The 19845-nt window shown below is 40.5% G+C and overlaps 1 protein-coding gene across 6 annotated transcripts in view; it reads left to right on the plus strand.

The window, feature by feature from the left end:
• Nucleotides 1–19845, plus strand: part of DHX57 (DExH-box helicase 57) — a 56944-nt gene that overhangs the window by 26880 nt on the left and 10219 nt on the right. For all 6 annotated transcript variants that reach the window (XM_004765517.3, XM_004765515.3, XM_004765518.3 and 3 more), the window contains 10 exons: nt 1331–1536; nt 6104–6220; nt 10155–10251; nt 11043–11216; nt 11754–11954; nt 13164–13440; nt 15648–15743; nt 16126–16209; nt 18462–18596; nt 19528–19602. In XM_004765517.3, coding sequence (XP_004765574.1) covers nt 1331–1536; nt 6104–6220; nt 10155–10251; nt 11043–11216; nt 11754–11954; nt 13164–13440; nt 15648–15743; nt 16126–16209; nt 18462–18596; nt 19528–19602 — 1462 coding nt within the window. The remainder of the gene's footprint in view (nt 1–1330; nt 1537–6103; nt 6221–10154; nt 10252–11042; nt 11217–11753; nt 11955–13163; nt 13441–15647; nt 15744–16125; nt 16210–18461; nt 18597–19527; nt 19603–19845) is intronic.

Below are 19845 nucleotides of genomic sequence, written 5' to 3' on the forward strand. Positions count from 1 at the left end.
CCTCTCTCTTTCTGACAAATAAATAAAAAAAAATCTTTAAAAAAACAAAACAAAAAACTTTAAAAAAAATGAAGAAGGACAAAATATATGGAAAATTTAATAAGAAAGAAAAAGACCAATTCTGCAGATAGACTGCCAGCATTCAAATGCCTCCACTTACAAGGGGCGTCTGGCTGGCACAGGAGTGTGTAACTCTTGATCTTAGGGTTGTGAGTTCGAGCACATTGGATAAAGGGATTACTTAAATAAATAATTTTTTTAAAAATCCTCTCTACTTACAAACTAAAAATGACAAGTAGCTTAATCTCTCTATGACACAATTTCATCATATGTAAAGTGGTCATATTATTAATAGCTGCTTCACAAGGTTGTTATGAGGATTAATTAATTAATTAATTCTTGGAGTTAATAGCTGCAGAGTGCCTAGAACTGAGCCTGGCACGTAGCAGATGCTTTATGTGTGTTAGCTGTTATCATCATCGTCGTCATCCTGCAAGCCTCAGGGAGCTTGCAGGGTACTCTGAGTATCAGGATGTCTGTAATTTCAGTACTTGGTAGGAAACAGTCATTTTCATTGGATACAAACATTTTTCTCCTTTGAAAGCCCTGATTCCTCTTCCCACTCTTTGACCTTGAAGACTCCCCATGGTTTCATCCTTGCACTCTTTCTTCTCACTGTAAAACTCCTTCATCCCTCCATTAGACTCCTGTGATTTCGGATGTCACTTCTGTGCCAAGAATTCCCAGATCATTATCTTCATTCCTGACCTCTGAATTCCAGAAGTAAAACACCCTTGATGTCCGGCACCTGAATTCAATTCAGAATTTTTCTCCTTCACCCTGCGCCTTCCATTGCTAATATGCCCCACTCCTAATTCTCTGTTTATTTAGTGGTACAATATTCTCAAGCTAAAAACCCCAAACCAGTGGCTCCCAGACTTTGGTGGGCAGTAAGCATAGGTAGGGAGCTCATTACGGTTGTCATTCTCTGGGCCCCCTCCCATTTCCATTGAATGGGAATCTCTGGGGAAATTAATCTTTCAGCTAGTTTCCGGGTCTTTATTCTCTCACCTGCAAACTCAGACTCACTGCCTCTATCGCATCTGCCTCTAGAATGATCTTAAGACAGAAGCAAAAGCATTCCAGGGTGTTCCCTCCCCAGAAACAGAGTCCAGCCAGCAGAACCCTGGACTGGTGGAATAGTAGCACACACATTGGGCAGGAACAGAGCAACATTCTGCCAAATGAGCACGTAAATCGGTGAAGATTTTCATTTTTCACCAGCAGACCCACATCCACCCAGACCCATTCCTTTGTCTTCTGTCCTCAGGTACGTGTTACAGGACGGGAGCCCGTATATGCGCTCCGCGAAGCAGATGACAAAGGAAAAGCTGAGAGCAAGGCGCAGCAGAACTGCATTTGAAGAAGTAGAGGAAGACCTGAGGCTCTCTCTCCACCTCCAGCCCCAGGATTCTGTCAAAGATGCAGTGCCAGACCAGCAGTTAGATTTCAAGCAGCTCCTGGCCCGCTATAAAGGTAACCTGTTTCCTGGGGGAATATACTTATGCCAGAGGTAACCAGTGATCCAGAGGAAGAAGAACGTGGCTCTCATTTCATAGCTACATTGTCTTAATTCATCAGAACAACCTTAAACTTAGAAAAAGAGCAGTACCAGCACATATTAAATAGAATTGTTACTGTATTTACCAGTAGGGGATTTTTTTTCTGATTATGAAAGATGTGTTTATTATAGAAAAATTGGGAAATAGTGAAATATAAATATATACTTGAGTATTTTATAACTTTTTATTTTGATATAATTGCAAATTCAAAATTAAAGTTGGCAGAACTATACAGTGAAGTCTCTGATACCCTTCACCTCAGTTCAACGATTTTTATTATTTTGTCTCATTTGCTTTATCATCTGCTCTGTGCACATGTATCTATTTCTTTCTTGAACCTTTTGAGTAAGTTGCAGAGAGGGTGTCCCCTAATTCCTAACATTTTAATATGTATTTTTTTTTTAAGATTTTATTTATTCATTTGACAGAGAGACAGTGAGAGAGGGAACACAAGCAGGGGGAATGGAAGAGGGAGAAACAGGCTTCCCATCGAGCAGGGAGCCCGATGTAGGGCTCAATCCCAGGACTCTGGGATCATGACCTGAGCCAAAGGCAGATGCTTAACGACTGAGCCATCCAGATGCTCTTAATATGTATTTCTTAAAAGCGTAAGCACTGGACATGATCAAAATGAAGATATTTAACTGATATAATGCTATTATTTAATACATAGTCAATATTCTAATTTTGTCAGTTATCAAAAAAATGTTCTTCATTGCTATTTTTTTTTTCTGGTCCAGAATCCAACCCACAGTTACATATTAAATTCATTGTTGTGTATTTTTAGTTTCTTTTGATCTGGAAAAATTCCCCAGCCTGTATTTTTCTTTTAAAATCTTGACATTTTTTGGAGTTTGGGCCAGTTATTTTGTAGAATGTCCCTCCATTTGGTTTTGTCTAATGTTTCCTTTTGACTAAATTTAGATTAGAAAACCTAACCTGTTGGGTTTCATCTTTGGTTAGAAAACCACAGAAACAGGGGCGCCTGTTAAGTGGCTGCCTTTAGCTCAGGTTGTGATCCCAGAGTCCTGGGATCGAGCCTCACATCGGGCTCTCTGCTCAGCGGGGAGCCTGCTTCCTCCTCTCTCTGCCTGCCTCTGCCTACTTGTGTTCTCTCTGTCAAATAAATAAATTAAATTTTTACAAAAGAAAACCACAGAAACAATGTTGAGTCGTTCTTGGTACATCATATCAGGAGGCATATGACATCGGTTTGTCCTATTATTGACGGTATTATTTTTGATCACTTGGTTAAGGTGATGTCAGCTAGGTGTCTCCCGTGTGTAGTTACTGTTTGTTCCCTTTATAGTTAGTAAGTCATTTGTGGAAAGATGTTTGAGGCTATTTAAATATCCTATAATAGCCTCAAAATTTCATCCACTAGTTTTAGCATTACTTTTGGGCTTTTCAAATAACATCTTTGTGGGGCACCCCGTGCTGAGCATTTGTGTGTATGTTGTTAGGTGCTCCTTCCTCCTCCTATTAGGTGCCAGACCCCATCTAACTGTTCTTTGTTCCTGGATAGTCTTCTGTACATATAAGCTGGGCTGAACACAAAGAAACCCCAAGGTTGCTACTTCTGTTTTCTTCCCTAAAGCCTACACTAGAGACAGGTCTCAGCTTCCCTTCCCACTCTTTTCCCTGGACTGCCACCCCAATTCCTCTTGGCTTTTTTTGGGGGGGGGGGTATTTACCTTTCAAGGAGTAAGAGCCTCTAACCCCCTATTACTGCTTCTATGGGAGAAGAGACAAGTGGGTGTTCTTTTTCTCCTTCCTCTGAAGACTGTATTCCCAGTCCTACATAGGGAACGGCAATCATCCAGAAATTAGGGAATTAGCTGTTATTCTGCTGTTTAGGAAGATATGAGTAGCTCCTAAACATGATTTCACTTAACCTTCCCAACATCCTGAGAAGTAAGGTTGAGAGCATGAACTTGCATCGGATAGAGCCGGGTTCAACTCGCTCGTGCGGAGTTCCTTGAGCGAGTTCTTTGCCCTCTCCATACCCATTTCCGTAGCAATAAAATGGAGTTGTTTAGGGAATTAAATGAGATAATACAAATCCACTGCACAGCACCCAGCTATTGAGTGCACATTTGTGATTCTAATTGAAATATGTCTGAGTCAAAAGTTTGTGTTCTATCTATACATCACACCAGCTGATAATTCCCATTTCCTATTCTATTAAATTATTTCAGAATTATTTCAGAAACTTCAGAATTTTCTTCAAAAATAGTGACTAGATGGGGCACCTGAGTAACTCAGTCTGTTAAGTATCCAACTCCAGATTTCAGCTCAGGTCATGATCTCAGGGTTGTAAGATTGAGTCTCTTGTCGGGCTCTACGCTCAGTGTGGAGGCTGCTTGAGATTCTCTTTCCCTCTACCTCTGTCCCTCCCCCACGTTGTGCTCTCTAGCTCTAAAATAAATAAATCTTTTTTTTTTAAAGATTTTATTTATTTATTTGACAGACAGAGATCACAAGTAGGCAGAGAGGCAGGCAGAGAGAGTAGAGGAAGCAGGCCCCATGCTGAGCAGAGAGCCCAATGCAGGGCTCGATCCCAGGACCCTGAGATCATGACCCAAGCTGAAGGCAGAGGTTCAACCCACTGAGCCACCCAGGCACCCCTAAAATAAATAAATCTTTTAAAAATAAATAAAATAAATTATGCCTGGATCTAAGCCAGGCCTTTCTAATTTCAAGCACACAGTTTACCAAAGTTCAAAAAGTACTTCCGAGAACTTCTTTCTGAAGGAGGAGGATGGAATATTTGGGGTCAAGAACCCTGGCTCTACCACTGGCTTCTGTGTGGTGGTGGGCTTCTCCCTTTCCCTGTATCAAAAAGACAGATGTAGTTGATCTCAAGGCTCTCTCACTTTTCAGAAAATTAAATAATGTTTCTGAGCTTAATTTTTAAAACTATTTCTAGTTAAATAATAATAATCAGTCCTTTTAAGTGTAATTGATTAACAAAAACCACCAAACTATTAAAAAGTTCTTAAAAAATTATTTTTACTGGGCGCCTGGGTGGCTCAGTGGGTTAAGCCGCTGCCTTCGGCTCGGGTCATGATCTCAGGGTCCTGGGATCGAGTCCCATATCGGGCTCTCTGCTCAGCAGGGAGCCTGCTTCCCTCTCTCTCTCTGCCTGCCTCTCCGTCTACTTGTGATTTCTCTCTGTCAAGTAAATAAATAAAATCTTTTAAAAAAAAAAGAAAAAATTATTTTTACTTCTTTTTTCTCTGGTAGCTAATCCTTTCTCCTTTTTGAAAAGTCTGCTTTTTGGAATCTTGACATATAAAAATGATTCCTTCTCTGTCCTCCACACCCAACCACATCCTTTCTTTTTTATTTTTTGGGTTGCTTTTTTTTTTTTTTGGTTTTTGTTGTTATTGTTTTTAAGGTTTTATTTGTCAGAGAGAGAGAGAACACAAGCAGGGGAAGCGGCAGTCAGAACAGGCAGAGCAGGTAGAGGAAGAAGCAGGCTCCCGGCTGAGCAAGGAGCCCGATGTGGGACTCGATCCCATTACCTCGGGATCATGACCTAAGCAGAAGGCAGCCCCTTCACCAACCAAACCACCCAGGTGTCCCACCTCTTTTCATGTTTGACCAATGTAGGGTTCATACTGCCAGAACAACATTATTTAAAACTGCTTTTGCCACTCTTCAAACTTTTCAGCATAGTATAGGAAGCTTCCTTTCCTTCATATCACCTGCAGCTGTTTTGTCCCATTTAGACTAGATTCAGGGCGATGGGCTATTAATAGGCCCCGAGAAGAAAGGCCAGCAGTCTTGGAGGAGTTAGCCTTCCCAAGACTATGCTGTTTGTTTTCAAGAGAGCTTAGGCGCACAGTGCAGCCCAAAGAACTGCATCTTTCACTGGGGCCTCAGATACATTAGGAGGAGACTGGAGACCCTAACCTGAACGTCTATGACTGGACTTCAGGGGTTGTTGGGGAAGCCATTAAAATCACGTGTATTTTTCAGGAAGATCCAGCACTTCTGTTTTTTTTTCAAAGGAACCTAAAGGTTAAGAGTCACCGAGGTGAGGGTGTTTGTGAAAGCTGCGGTCTTTGTCCGTCGATTTCCCTGAATCACTGTTACCTGGACTTCCGTCTGATCTGACTCATGACTTGGTTGACTCTGGAAGGGCTTTCCAAAGTGTACTTGACTTTGAATTTTGTTTCTAGGATTTAAATTGTCAATAAATGTGCGACAGATTAAAGAGGGGAAGGAAGAAAGGAAAACGTGGCCGATCTGGGTTTTTCCGGCAGGGTCAGGTGCATGTTCTTTGAGTCACTGTTCAACCAAAAAGTGCTCCTAGCCAGCATGTATTTTTTTGAGAGACTGGAAGAAAGCAATTCATTTCCGTGCATAAATGTGAACAACATCTGTGTCATTAAATCAAGAGACTCACCGAGTTCACAGGGAACATTGTCCTTAATAAGGTATAATTATCCTGCTGATTTTTACCTTTCTTTCAGGAGTTAGCAAATCAGTCATCAAAACAATGTCCATCATGGATTTCGAAAAGGTTAATCTTGAATTAATAGAGGCCTTGTTAGAGTGGATTGTAGATGGAAAGCACTCCTACCCTCCAGGTAAACTCATTTTGTCTTCCTTTGTGTGTTGATGGCCAAAAGGGAAAGTAGCCCTCTCACTGAGATATAGTGTGTGCTGTGGGGCAGCCTCCCTGCCTGGAGTCCTCCCCCCCACCCCCACCCCCACCCTCACTTTTCCACCCCCAATTCACGTAATTTGTTTTATTTTAAGAGCTTAATTTATTGGGGCGCCTGGGTGGCTCAGTGGTTTGGGCTGCTGCCTTCGGCTCGGGTCATGATCTCAGGGGCCTGGGATCGAGCCCCGCATCGGGCTCCCTGCTCCACAGGAAGCCTGCTTCCCTCTCTCTCTCTCTCTCTCTCTCTCTCTACCTGCCTCTCTGCCTACTTGTGATCTCTGTCTGTCAAATAAATAAATAAAATCTTTAAAAAAAAAAAAAGAGCTTAATTTATTTGTCAGGGAGAGAGAGAGTGCACAAGCAGGCAGAGTGGCAGGAAGAGGCAGCGAGAGAAGCAGGCTCCCCACTGAGCAAGGAGCCTGATATGGGACTCGATCCCAGCAGCCTGGGATCATGACCTGAGCTGAAGGCAGTGGTTTAACTGACTGAGCCACCCAGGTGTCTCCACCCACTCCTTCTTGTTCAGCACTCTTTTGGTTCCTTCTGAACAAAAAGATGTTAATAATACAAAGTCCAAAGGAAGAAAGCTGAAAAGAAGACCTGGGTAATCTCTATGGTAAACCCTGCACTCCAGGCTAAATGGGAGTCTGGTGATGAGTGTTTGAAGTCCATGAAGACACTGTACATGGAGGTCACAGGGCCGGGGGTGCGGGGGGGTGGTGGGTGGGTAGTAGAACTGGGTTTGGAGTCTGATAAACTTCCAGCTCTGCTACTCAGAAACATTTAGTCTCAGATAAAGTCCTTATCCTTGCTCTGCCTCAGTTTTCTGGCCTGTGAAATGAAGAGAATCATAATTCCTCTGACATATAGCTGTTTTTAGGATTAAAAGAAACCATATATAGGGGGCACCTGGCTGTCTCAGTCGATGGAGCTTGTGACTCTTGATCTCAGGACTGTGAGTTTGAGCCACATGTTGGGTGTAGAGATTACTTAAAAATAAAATCTTTTTTTAAAAAGTAAGAAAGAAACCATATGCAAAGCACTTAGTATAGTGCCTGGCATATAGTTAATGCCCAGTAGATTCTACCCCTAATAATGGTAACATTATAATTATAACATGCATCGTCATTATTATTATTATTATATTATTGCTAGGCTCACTGTTACCGCTGCTGCTGCGTGACCCAGAGCAATCACTCCTTTCCCCTTACTCACTGTCTTCCCATCCCAGTGGCCTCCTTAACCTCACTTGTAGTCCTTTCTCCCCCAAATCTTCTCATAACTGAATCCTTCCCATCACTCAGGTTCTGTCAAATATCTTCTCTTTAGGGAAGTCTTCTCTGACCACCCTATCTGTTCGCTCACCCCCACCCCTTACACCGTCATGATACCCAGAAGTGATTTTCATTTTCATTATAGCACTTCACAATACCCAGAATTTTAGTTCTGCTTACTGACAGTTTCCTTAAATAGAATGCAGACTCCTTAAGAATAAGAATTTATCGTGCACCATTGTGTTGCTCAGAGCCCTGGACGGCACCTGGAATATTTAGGTACTGAGTAAATATCCGTTGCGTGAATAGATGCAGCCATTGTTGGGGGATCGTAAGTTGATCAAACAATTCTGTCATGCGCTCACTACGCAGTGCTTTGAGGAAGTGGGAATGGCCGCCCTCCTCTGCTTAGACCATAGTCATTACATGATATTTTCTGTAGACACGTAGGAGCCACATGAAGGGATTGAAGTGCCCTGTTTGCTACTTCTTGGCAAGTAGTCAAGTGTTGGCTAATGCACTGTCACTGGGCTGGATGTCTTGTTTCATCCCAAAGGTAAAGGGGATTGTTGAGAAACATCAGGCATAGCAGACAAAAAGAACTGTTAGAAATTTACACGAATTCATTGGGCAACCACCCTGGCCTAGGCATACAGGGTGGGTTGTGTGGGTGGGTATCTTTATGATAATTATCTGTGACCAACAAAAGAATAACGGGGCCCTAAAAAGGAAGTAAGCCATTGAAGGTGTGATCAATAGAGATGTTAAAACGATTTAAGTTCCCTGATTAGCTTTCTGTAAGAGACCAGCCCTAAAGGCCCTCATTGGCAACCCTGTGGTAACCCTGTGAGGGTTACCTCACTCTTGAGAACTTTTTCTGTATCTTCACTTAATAAACTTCTATCACTTTACTAATAAAAAAGAAAGAAAGAAAGATTACCTGAATTCAAAGCAGAGTAAATGTAGTGAGTAGGGATTCTGATAGATTTGTGAATATTAAAGATATCCCTGATATAGGGGCCCCTGGCTGGCTCAATCAGTAGAGCATGTGACTCTTGATCTTGGGGTTGTGAATTCAAGCCCCAGGTTGGGTGTAGAGCTTACTTTATTTAAAAAAAAAAAAAAAAAGGGTTTCCTCAATACAGGTGGCCAAGCTGTAAGGGCAGAGCAGATCAGAAGACACATAAAAACATGACAAAAAGATTTTTCTCATCTGTATAGATTATTTTACCACCCTTTTCTTTTTTTTAATGTTTAATTTATTTATGGCTTGCCTGGGTGGCACCGTCAGTTAAGTGACTGACTCTTAGTTTTGGCTCAGATCATGATGTCGGGGTTGTGACATGGAGCATCTCAAATAAATAAATAAAATCTAAAAAAAAAAATTATTTATTTTAAAGAGAGAGCATGAGGAGGGTGGGGGTTGGACAGAGGGAGAGAAAAACTTAAGCAGACTCCTGCTGAGCACAGAGCCTATCGCGGGGCTGGTGACCTGAGCCAATTTTACCACTCTTAAATTTGGTATTTTAATAGAGAGGAACATGAAATGTGTAATGGAAAGAACATGGTCTGTTGCCCGAAACCTTAGGTTCATGTCCAAGCCCCGCTCTTAACTCTGTCGCCTGGCCAAGGTCCTGAGTCACTTTGAAGAAGGTACTAATAATCTTAATGGGTAGTTGTGAGAATCAAATGAGAAAGTGTATGTAAACATGCTTTATATATTAGGAAGTGTTGAAACTAACCCTCAAACGTATCTTTTGCCTCCTTCAGGGTTCCATTTTTTAAATAATTTAGTTTCCTTATTTACTTAGTGAGGAAAATAACTATGATAAATAATAGGTCTTTGTTCCTTGTGGACTGATCTTTGGTTTATATTTCATTGAACCTAGCACAGAGCTGACACAGGCACCCAATAAATATTTGTGGGATTAAGGGAGGAGCTAGTGAAGATCTCCTCTCGGGATAAAGCACAAAAGAACGTGGCTTGTTGAGTGTCCACTCTTGGCACAGAAATATCCTATAATTAGTTATCACTGCTTATTTTCTTTAATGTAAAATTTAAAAGCCCATAAATGTTAACATGGCATGGTTAGTTACTGTGCTGACTCTCCAACATATAAAACTGAATTTAGGTTTTCAGGGTGGCTAGCCAATTATATTTTCTTTTTCTCATTTCCAGTAAAATGCTTATGGATTTTATTTACTAATAGAAGAGTCTTCCTGTCTTACAAGATTAGAAGGATAACTCTTCCTATAGAAACAATGTCAGTAGCCAGTGCACTGAAGAAGTATGTTTAAAGAGCTTTGCTCATGATTCTTGTATAACTTAAGGTATTACATTTTTCCGCACTTCAGTTTTTCCTCTTGTAGAAATATAATAATACCCCATTCATTTTGGAATTAAGTCAAAAAATATATGAAAAACACTGCTATCCATTTAAATCCCTGGGGACTTTACAAAGAAAATTGACAGTGGAAAAATCTCAGATTATTATTTTTTTTTTTTAATTTAAAATAGCTCTGTAGTCCATACTTATTTTCCCTTTTCTGCATCTATCACATTGATTGTTTTTATGTACCCAGGTGCCATACTTGTATTTTTACCGGGACTAGCAGAAATAAAAATGCTGTATGAACAGCTACAGTCTAATTCTCTCTTCAACAACAGACGCAGTCATCGGTAAGTTCATTGCTTTCCAGATCCTTTAGCATCTGTTGCAGTTACATGCAAAGACAAATAACCAGAACCATCTCTGATAGCCATCACGCTCCTTAGACCCTGGTGTCACTCCTCAAGCATATGTTTGTGTATGTCAGCTGGAAGGAGGCAAACCGATTTGTTCCGGGGAATCAATCATTCCATTTAATAAAAATATTTCTCTTCACTTAGCGTAGTGACTCAGCAAAATTGCATGTAATTTCAGTTGCCACATACAGGGGATGGGAGAAGCCAGTGTAAGTAACAACAAAGAAATGCTGCCATTTGAGAAAAAAGGAATTTGTTAACAGCTTCTTTTCCAGTAGCCAGATGTGCATTTTCATATCTAAGGGGACAAGTACTGAAGAGAGGAACGCTCCCTAGAAGCATAAGGAGGAAGTCTCTTAGCATAAGTCACTGTCTCTGCCTCTCATTCTCTGATTTCAAGACAGGAAAAATAATTCTCTACTGTTAATGTGCTCTAGGCTTGTTACTCGTACAATATCAACTATATAGTCCTCGACTATACTACTGAGTTATACTCCAGTTCTTCCCAAGGTGGTGTAGGGTTTCTAGTTCATAGTCCTGCGTACATGTTTTGTAAGGCTCATAAGGAACCTTCCCATTTAGAGGAGCTGGGCCCTGAGTGCAGGTTGTAGAGAAGCTGCTGACACTTGGAGGCCAATTGTTAATTTTAATAGAAATTCACCCACCATTAATCCAGTTTCAGCCTTGTGTGCTAGAACACTAAATGTGCTTCTGTCTTCTTTCAGATGCGTGGTGCACCCACTTCATTCATCTTTATCCAGTGAAGAGCAGCAGGCGGTGTTCGTAAAACCCCCTGCCGGTGTAACCAAGATCATCATTTCCACCAACATTGCAGAGACATCCATAACCATCGACGATGTTGTCTATGTCATCGATTCCGGGAAAATGAAAGAGAAGAGGTATTTTCCTTTGGCACTGTAAGAGGAGGGATAAAGATGTCTCGGTGAGGCTGATGTGGCAATGACCGATGCTCTTGAGCTACACGGATTGCCATTTGAAAAAATGTTTTATGAAAACTGTGGGTATATCTGAATGATCTGTACCAGGACCGTAGTCTCAGAGTCACACGTGGTGGAAATTTTCAGGTTTTACCGTGGAAGTAGTTCTTTTTCCTCTCACTTTTTTTCATATGCTTTCCATATGCTTGAATGAAAAAGAGGTGATCTAGGTGGTGATGGCTGTGTTCATTAGTTTGATTGTCGTAACCATTTCACAGTGTACCCGTGAAACATCATATTGTGCACCATAAGTATATAGTTTTTATTTGCCAAATAAATATAAAAAAGAAAAAGAAAAAAAGAAAAGGTTGTGGAATATCCAAGAACACACAGGACCTGTGTCTTGCGGTGGAAGTAAGGTGGTGCATCTGTTCTGTCCATGCTCAGTAGGATGTTTTTATAAAATAGTTCCTTTTTCCATTTTCTTTTCCTCTGTAGATATGATGCCAGCAAAGGGATGGAGAGCCTAGAAGATACTTTCGTCTCTCAAGCCAATGCTCTGCAGAGGAAAGGTCGAGCAGGCCGTGTTGCCTCTGGGGTCTGCTTCCACTTATTCACCAGCCATCACTTCAATCACCAGCTGTTAAAGCAACAGCTTCCAGAGATTCAAAGAGTGCCGTTGGAGCAGCTATGTCTGAGGTACACCTTGATCTTTATGTTCTGGCTTCCGGAAGGTCCACATGTTTCTCACCCTAAGTCCCGTGTGTTCTTCTTAGAACATTTTGCTGAGAGTGGACATGGATGAACTCACTCATTTGCAAAGGAAGAGCTCTTCAGTGTTATCTGTACCATTCACTGTAACTTTCTGCACATGAAGATCTCTTACATTGCAAAGAATGGCCCTAAAGTAGAGCTTAGGAATACATTTGTAACTCAGGAAAGTAATCTAACTGATCAAGAAATTTCTGCTAGGGGCAACACCAATATTAAATCATCAAAGGTTAAAAAAAAAAAAAATCTACAGCCTCATTATCAGGGTGAAGTGAACAAAAACAACTTGAAAAACACCCTCATTTACCCGATGAACAAAGAAGAACAAATACCATAAAATGGGATTTATTAAATGAATGATCGAACTCTTACTGAAGCTGGGCAACATTTGGTGGTTGAAATGTGGTTGGCATTATGTAAGAACTCACACTATCCCTGTCCTCTGACCCAGGCACTGCTTTGAGGGAGTATGCCCATAAATAATAACCCAAAGCAAAAAGAGTTACTTATACAAAGATGTTATAGCTCTCCTTTTATCCAGCAGGTATATTTTGAAAGCCTTCCATTTGCCAGGGGTTGAGCTAAGCACTAGAGATAGGATACAAGACCCAGGCCTCACTTTGAAGTGTCCACAGTCAGGTCTTGAGAAGTTGGGCAAGCAGTTGTCTTGAACTAAGGTAGTAACGGTGCAAATGAAGAGGAGCAAAGGGATTCGAGAAATCTTTGAAAGTTGAATGACCCATGAGGGAGGATGAAAAAGGGGAAAATATAATCACATAGTATATATGATTTAAAAACAGCTCAGGGGCACCTGGGTGGCTCAGTCGGTTGGGTGTCCCAACTCTTTATTTTGGCTTAAGTCATGATCTCAGGTTGGGAAGATCGAGCTCCACTTCGGGCTCTATGCTCAGCTCAAACTCTGCTTAAGATTCTCTCTCTCCCTCCCCCTAGCCACCACCCACCCCCCGCAAAAAAAAAAAAAGACAAAGAAAATGTATTTAAACTAGCATTGTCAGCTTATGAAAGCATATGTCTGGGAAATTATCAACTATTTTTGTTCAAGAAAGCAGCTTACTCCTCTGTGTCATCTCTCCAGAAATAAAATGGACAAATTACTATTTTGTTTTCTTTTTGTAGAATTAAAATTTTAGAGATGTTTAGCACTCACAATCTCCAGTCTGTGTTCTCTCGGCTCATTGAGCCGCCGCACACTGACTCTCTCCGCGCCTCAAAAATACGATTACGAGACTTAGGAGCATTAACTCCAGATGAAAAGCTGACCCCCCTAGGGTATCACTTGGCCTCTCTGCCCGTGGATGTGAGAATCGGCAAACTGATGCTGTTTGGGTCTATCTTCCGCTGTCTGGATCCTGCCCTCACCATTGCTGCCAGTTTGGCTTTTAAGTCTCCTTTTGTAAGTAAACACCATTCATCTAAACTGGAGTCCACGGGTCTCTAAGGGGACCATGGGGGCTTCAGGGTTATGTGAGCCTCCCCACATGTTTTCTTGTGAGGACGATAGATGGGAAGTCTTAGGTCACAATGTCTATAACTTTTGTCTGATCCTTAAAGAAATCCATGCCCCAAATAAAGATTAAGAACTGAAGATCCAATTTACCGAAAGAATCTAAATGGGCATTTTATTGTATCTGCTCCAACCTTGCACATTAAAGAAAAATCAGAAAATGCAAGCAAGCAAAAGTGCCCCAGCATGACTTTAAAAGGCAGTAAATACATTGGACTGCTTTTTTTTTTTTAACAGCTTTCTTAAAATACAATTTGCCCATTTAAGTTATACCTCCAGTAGTTTTTAGTTTATGTGGTCCTCATCATGGTCAGTTTTAGAACATTTTTATTACTTCATAAAGAAACCCGTTAGCAGTCATTCCCCTTTCCCCCTCTAATACCTCATTCTCTGTAGCCCTGGGTGACCACCCGCTGGCTTTCTGTCTTTGTAGATTTACCTCTTCCAGATGTTTCATATTAACGAAATAATACATGGTCTTTTGTGACTGGATTCTTCACTTAGAATAATGCTTCTAAGGTGCATCTGTGTTGTAGCATAACCAGTACTTCGTTCTTTGCCAAATAATATTCCTACGTATGGACGTGCCCCATATTGTTTATCTATCCGCACTGGATGGACATCTGCTGGTAAATGCTCATGTACAACGTAGACATACGTTTTTATTGGTCTTGGGTACATACCTAGGAGTAAAATTACTAGGTCAAATGGTAACTCTATATTGAACTTTCTGAAGAACTTCCAGTTCTTTTCCCAGAGGAGCTGCACAGTACATTCCACCAGCCAGGGTTGCAATTCCTCCCCATCTTCACCAACACTTGTTATTATCTGGCTTTTTTAACTATAATCATCCTGGGGGTGTGAATTTGTAGTTTCAACTTGTGTTTCTCTAATGGCTAATGATAGTAAGCATCTTTTCATTTGCCTGTTTGCCATTTGTATATCTTCTTGCAAGGAATGTCTAGTCAGAGTCTTTGCCCATTTTTTAAATTGGGTTATTCATGTTTTTATTATTGATTTGTAAGGGTTGTTTATATATTCCGGAAACAGGTTAGAGAGAAATATGATTTGCATGTATCTTCTCCCATTCTGTGGGTTACTTTTTTCACTTTCTTAATATGTCCTTTGAAACACAGAAGTTTTTAACTTTGATGAAGTCCAATTTATCCAGTTTTTTGTTCCTTGAGCTCCCATTGTCATAGTTAAGAATCCAAAAAAAAAAAAAAATACCAAAAAAAGACTCCATTGCCAAAATAGCTGAAGGGGAGTGGAAGATATAGGCTTCCAGTTACAGAATAAGTCATGGGAATAAAAGGCACAGCACAAAGACTATAGTCAACAATATTGTAACAGCGTTGTATGATGATAGGCGGTAGCTACATTTGCGGTGAGCATAGCATAAGGTATCAGTGATTGACTTGTCAAATCGCTATGTTGTATACCTAAAACTAATATAACACTGTGGGTCAACTACACTAAAAAAAAAATCCACTGCCAGATCCAAAGTTATGAAGATTTATCCCATTTATCCCTGTGTTTTTTTTTCTAAGGCTTATAGTTTCATTTTTCCTTATTTTTTAGCAGTGGGTAGCAGCAGAGGGAGAGGGAGAATCTTAAGCAGACTCCACGCTCAGCGCGGAGCCTGTCGTGGGGCTCGATCTCACAACCCTGAGATTGTGACCTGAGCTGAAATCAAGAATAGGATGCTTAACCAACTGAGCCACCCGGGTGCTCCATAGGAGTCTTACAGTTTTTGCTCTTACTTTATGGTCTTTGGTCTATTTCGAGTTAATTTTTGTAAATGGCATGAGATAAGAATCCAACTTCATTCTTTTGCTTATGACTATTCAAGCATCCCAGTACCATTTGCTGAAAAGACTATTCTTTCTCCATTGAATGGTCTTGGCATTCTTGTCAAAATTCATGAGGCGCCTGGCTGGCTCAGTCCGTATAGCATGTAACTCTTCATCTTGGAGTTGTAAGTTCTTCAAACCCCACATTGGGTGTAGAGATTATTTAAAAATAATATCTTCAAGAAAAAAAGAAAGAAAGGCCTCAGTAAAATATGCTCTTCAAACCTGGTTTTCCTCATTTAGGTGTCTCCCTGGGATAAAAAGGAAGAAGCTAACCAGAAAAAGCTAGAATTTGCATATGCAAACAGTGACTATCTGGCTCTTCTACGAGCATATAAGGTAAGTATATATATATATGATACATATAATATATATATATTCTGGTCATACACCTCAACTATTTTATATATATATATATATAATTATATTGCATACTATAAAATATGTAACATTTTGTTATATAAAGAAATTATATATTATAAATAAAATATATAATTATATATAATATATATTCTGATCATACATCTCAGCTATTAAGTTATATATAGATATATATACATATAACTGTATATTTATATATACATATAACTATGTATATGTATACATATACATATATATGTGTGTGTGTGTGTACACACATACACACAACTTAATAGCTGAGGTGTATGACCAGAATTGGCACTTAAAGGGTCAGTTCACTTTTATTTTCTTCCAAATTTAGGGATGGCAGCTAAGTACAAAAGAAGGAATGCGTGCAAGTTACAATTACTGCAGACAGAACTTCTTGTCTGGAAGAGTTCTTCAGGTGAGTTGTTTCTGTGCGGGTTTGTTTTTGTTCATTTTCTGTTATAGACACACACCAGAGGGTGTTGCAACTTTGTCTCCCTTGTCCTGCTTCAACATTAAAAGTGTCATTTCTGGAATATGCTTGGCTTTATCAGCTGTTGTATAAAACACACTCCTGTTTTACATCCTCTGACATGAGGCCTTCTGCACTGAACCTTTCAACTGACCCACTTTTCCTCTTTTCAGTGAATTGGTGTTTACTTATGTGGAGGATAGAAGAATACAGACTGCTCACCAGAAGTCAGTTTTTTTAGGAATTCTACCAACCATTCTTTTTTTTTTTTTTTTAAGATTTTTATTTATTTATTTGAGAGACAGAGATCACAACTAGGCAGAGAAGCAGGCAGAGAGAGAGGAGGAAGCAGGCTCCCTGCTGAGCAGAGAGCCCGATGCAGGGCTCGATCCCAGAACCCTGGGATCATGACCTGAGCCAAAGGCAGAGGCTTTAAGCCACTGAGCCACCCAGGCGTCCCTCTACCAAGCATTCTTAACCTAGATCTATAAACCCCTGAAATTATATGCAAAATCATATGCTTATACATATGTGCTTTACTTTGGAAAGAGGGACCATCATATTCTCAGAGCAGTCTGTGACCATCACCAAACTCCTTACTTTCTCCACAAAACCAGAGAATGAGTACTGAACCAGGTTTTATTCATTTTCCTTATGTCTGTCAGAGGCTGAGATGTCAATAATGAGTGCAAAAAAAAGCAGGTTTCTTATCTTCTGGGCCATAGTGAAGAGGGCTCTGTCCTCTGTTGTGACAGTATTGTAGGTGCCTTCCAAAGTGGTAGAAGAAGCCAGAATACTGGCGGTACCCATCTTTACAAAGCATCTGTTTTCCTCAGAGATTTTCAGGCTGGGTAAGGGGAAGGACTTTGATTTCATATTAAAAGATGTCCTGGAGTAGAACACAAAATTAATGTCCTTAGTGCTTACCACTACCTGACATTTATTTTTTTATTTATCTGTCTATCCCAGAAGCTCCCTCAGAGCAGAGATCTTGCCATTTTCTTTGACAATGTAGCCCGAGTGCTCAGAACAATGTTTAGCACAGAGTTGTCACTCAGTCAAGATTGATAGAAGAAGTGCAGAAGTGAATGAATGTGGTTACTAAAATGAAATAAGACTTCAAATCCTGCTCTTGGCCTTCATTCTCGTCTGCCTTGAGGTGTACTACCCTGAGGCATCACGAGAGGACACAGGCTCTAGCTTTGTCCTAAGGACACCAAAACAATAACTTTCAGTCCTGGATGCACATTAGATTTATCTGAGGAGGCTTGACAAAATAAATGAATAAAAATGCCCAGTTCCCCCCCAAGGCATTACACCTGGATCTCTGTGAATGGGGCCTGAACATCTCTGTATTGCCGTCATTGGGTGCACCAAGGGATTCTAGTATGCAGCCAGGCTTGAGAACCCCCGGTCTGGAGGGTATATTATGTGGAAGGTGCAGTCACAGATATGTCCTAAAGTTATTAATATTTAAGTGTAAAATGATATTTCCTTCAAATTACATTTCCTGTGAAATGTATTCATTTTCTTCAGGATGTATGTGCATTTTGCTGTGATCTGAAAGGTTCATTAGAGTTCCCTCTTCTCACTAAAGAGAGTAAGATTTATCAACGAAAATCTTACCATAATAGAGAAGTCCTAGCTATATTTTGCCATGTTATCCATGTATACTTGAGGCATTTCAAGAAAATACTTAAGCTGTCATCAAGAGACAGGAGAGTATTGCATGGCTCACAGTTCCTTTGACTGTCCTTACCTCCTTCCCTATCTTCTGATACTCTGAAGTGTGGCCAGAAGAGAAAGAGTTCTGTTCATTTCTTTTTCACACTTGTGCTCAGCTACACAAAGTGGTATTATGTGATCCAAATCCAAACCACATAATAATGTCCTTATTCCTAGGAAAAGATGTGAGCCAGAGAGATCACAAGGTAATAGTAAGTTCTGAACTGGGTGTTCTGCATCCATTGAGAAAGAGCACTAACCACTCTAGGCTCCAGGGAGAAGCTAAGGGGACCAGAGCAGAAATGTAAGTAGGAAAAACTAGACAATGTCACAGCACCCTTAGTTGGGGGTCCAAAGTAAACTGTGTTTTTTTGGTGTCCTAAGAATTGCCGGAAAAGTCAGACCTACCCCAAATCCAATTAATGAGTTTTTAAGGGGGAAAAAAAAGGTTTTTTTTTTCCCACTTCTTTCAGGAAATGGCCAGCCTCAAACGACAATTCACTGAACTGTTATCAGATATAGGCTTTGTCAAGGAGGGACTCAGAGCAAGGGAAATTGAGAAAAGAGCCCAAGGAGGAGACGGTATCTTGGACGCCACAGGAGAAGAGGTAACAAATGTGTAGTTAGTTCTTTTATTTATCTTTAATTAGTACACGGATAGTATATTAACTCACTTAATTTTTCATTTAAGCACTCTGAGCAGTGGGCTTGATGCCATTCTTGATTTTCTTTCCACAAATAAGTCTCAGGTAACAGGAAGCTTTTTCTGTTAATTTTTGCTACTTTTTTTTTTTTTAATTTCACACCTTTTTTTTTTTTTTTTTTTTTTGGTGTTTAAGATTTATTTACTTATTTATTTGATAGAAAGAGCAGGAGCAGGAGCATGGAAGCGGGAGGGGTAGAGGGAGAGAGTTAGAGAAACTCAAGAAGACTTCAGGCTGAGCGCGGAGCCTGTCGTGGGGCTCGATCCCACCACCCTGAAACCACGACCTGAGCTGAAACCACGACCTGAGCTGAAACCGAGTCGGATGCTTAACCGACGGCACCACCAGGTGTCCTCACACCGGTTCTTGATAAGCCTGTAAGAGGTGGAATATATGTTTTAATAATGTCTTCTTAAACCACACCCACCTTTTTCCAACCGAGGATAGTTTTTTTATATGACCACAGGAAGAATGCCTCTTCCAGATGAACGTGATGCCGCGCTGTTCCCAGTGCAGTTAGTACTTTCTGCAGATCATGAGCATGTCACGAGCTAGAGCCAGAGTATGTCCCCTGAGCCTTGGGCACACTGGCTTTGTCACTGCTTTGCAGAGACCCAGAGTTACTGTGGGCTTCTTGGAGTGCGTCCTATGTGACTATGTTCCAGTAGTCTTACTTTTCACTTAGAAAGAAGGAATTTTTCTAGCAAAAATACAGAAATTAGGTATTTTAGTTTTGTTTTAAGACCGAAAGCAAATGAAATACAATGGTAAATTCCAAGGTACAAACAGAAGTAGCCACATTACTTATAAGATCAATGCTGTCTTTCTCTTGTAGGCAAACTCAAATGCTGAGAACCCCAAGCTGATATCAGCAATGCTGTGTGCTGCTCTTTATCCAAATGTAGTGCAGGTAACAAAACATTTTTCCTAGGTTATCCCACTTCTTGTTTGATCTCTGGCCAAGGGACATAAGCTAAGACATACACGTTTACTGTGTTAAAGAGATGCCTACAAAGACACACAGAGCCTTTTAAACTTTGTATGCATTTCCAGTCCTTCAGTTCCCCAAATCTGTTCAGATATATTGTTCAAGAACACATTTATTTTATAAAATGAGGTGCCTTTTTAATCCTTCTGACATATTATGATGTTC

The sequence above is a fragment of the Mustela putorius genome, unplaced genomic scaffold (genome assembly GCF_011764305.1).
Source record: "Mustela putorius furo isolate JIRA1106 unplaced genomic scaffold, ASM1176430v1.1 tig00000281_pilon_pilon_pilon, whole genome shotgun sequence".
Taxonomy (NCBI): Eukaryota; Metazoa; Chordata; class Mammalia; order Carnivora; family Mustelidae; genus Mustela; species Mustela putorius.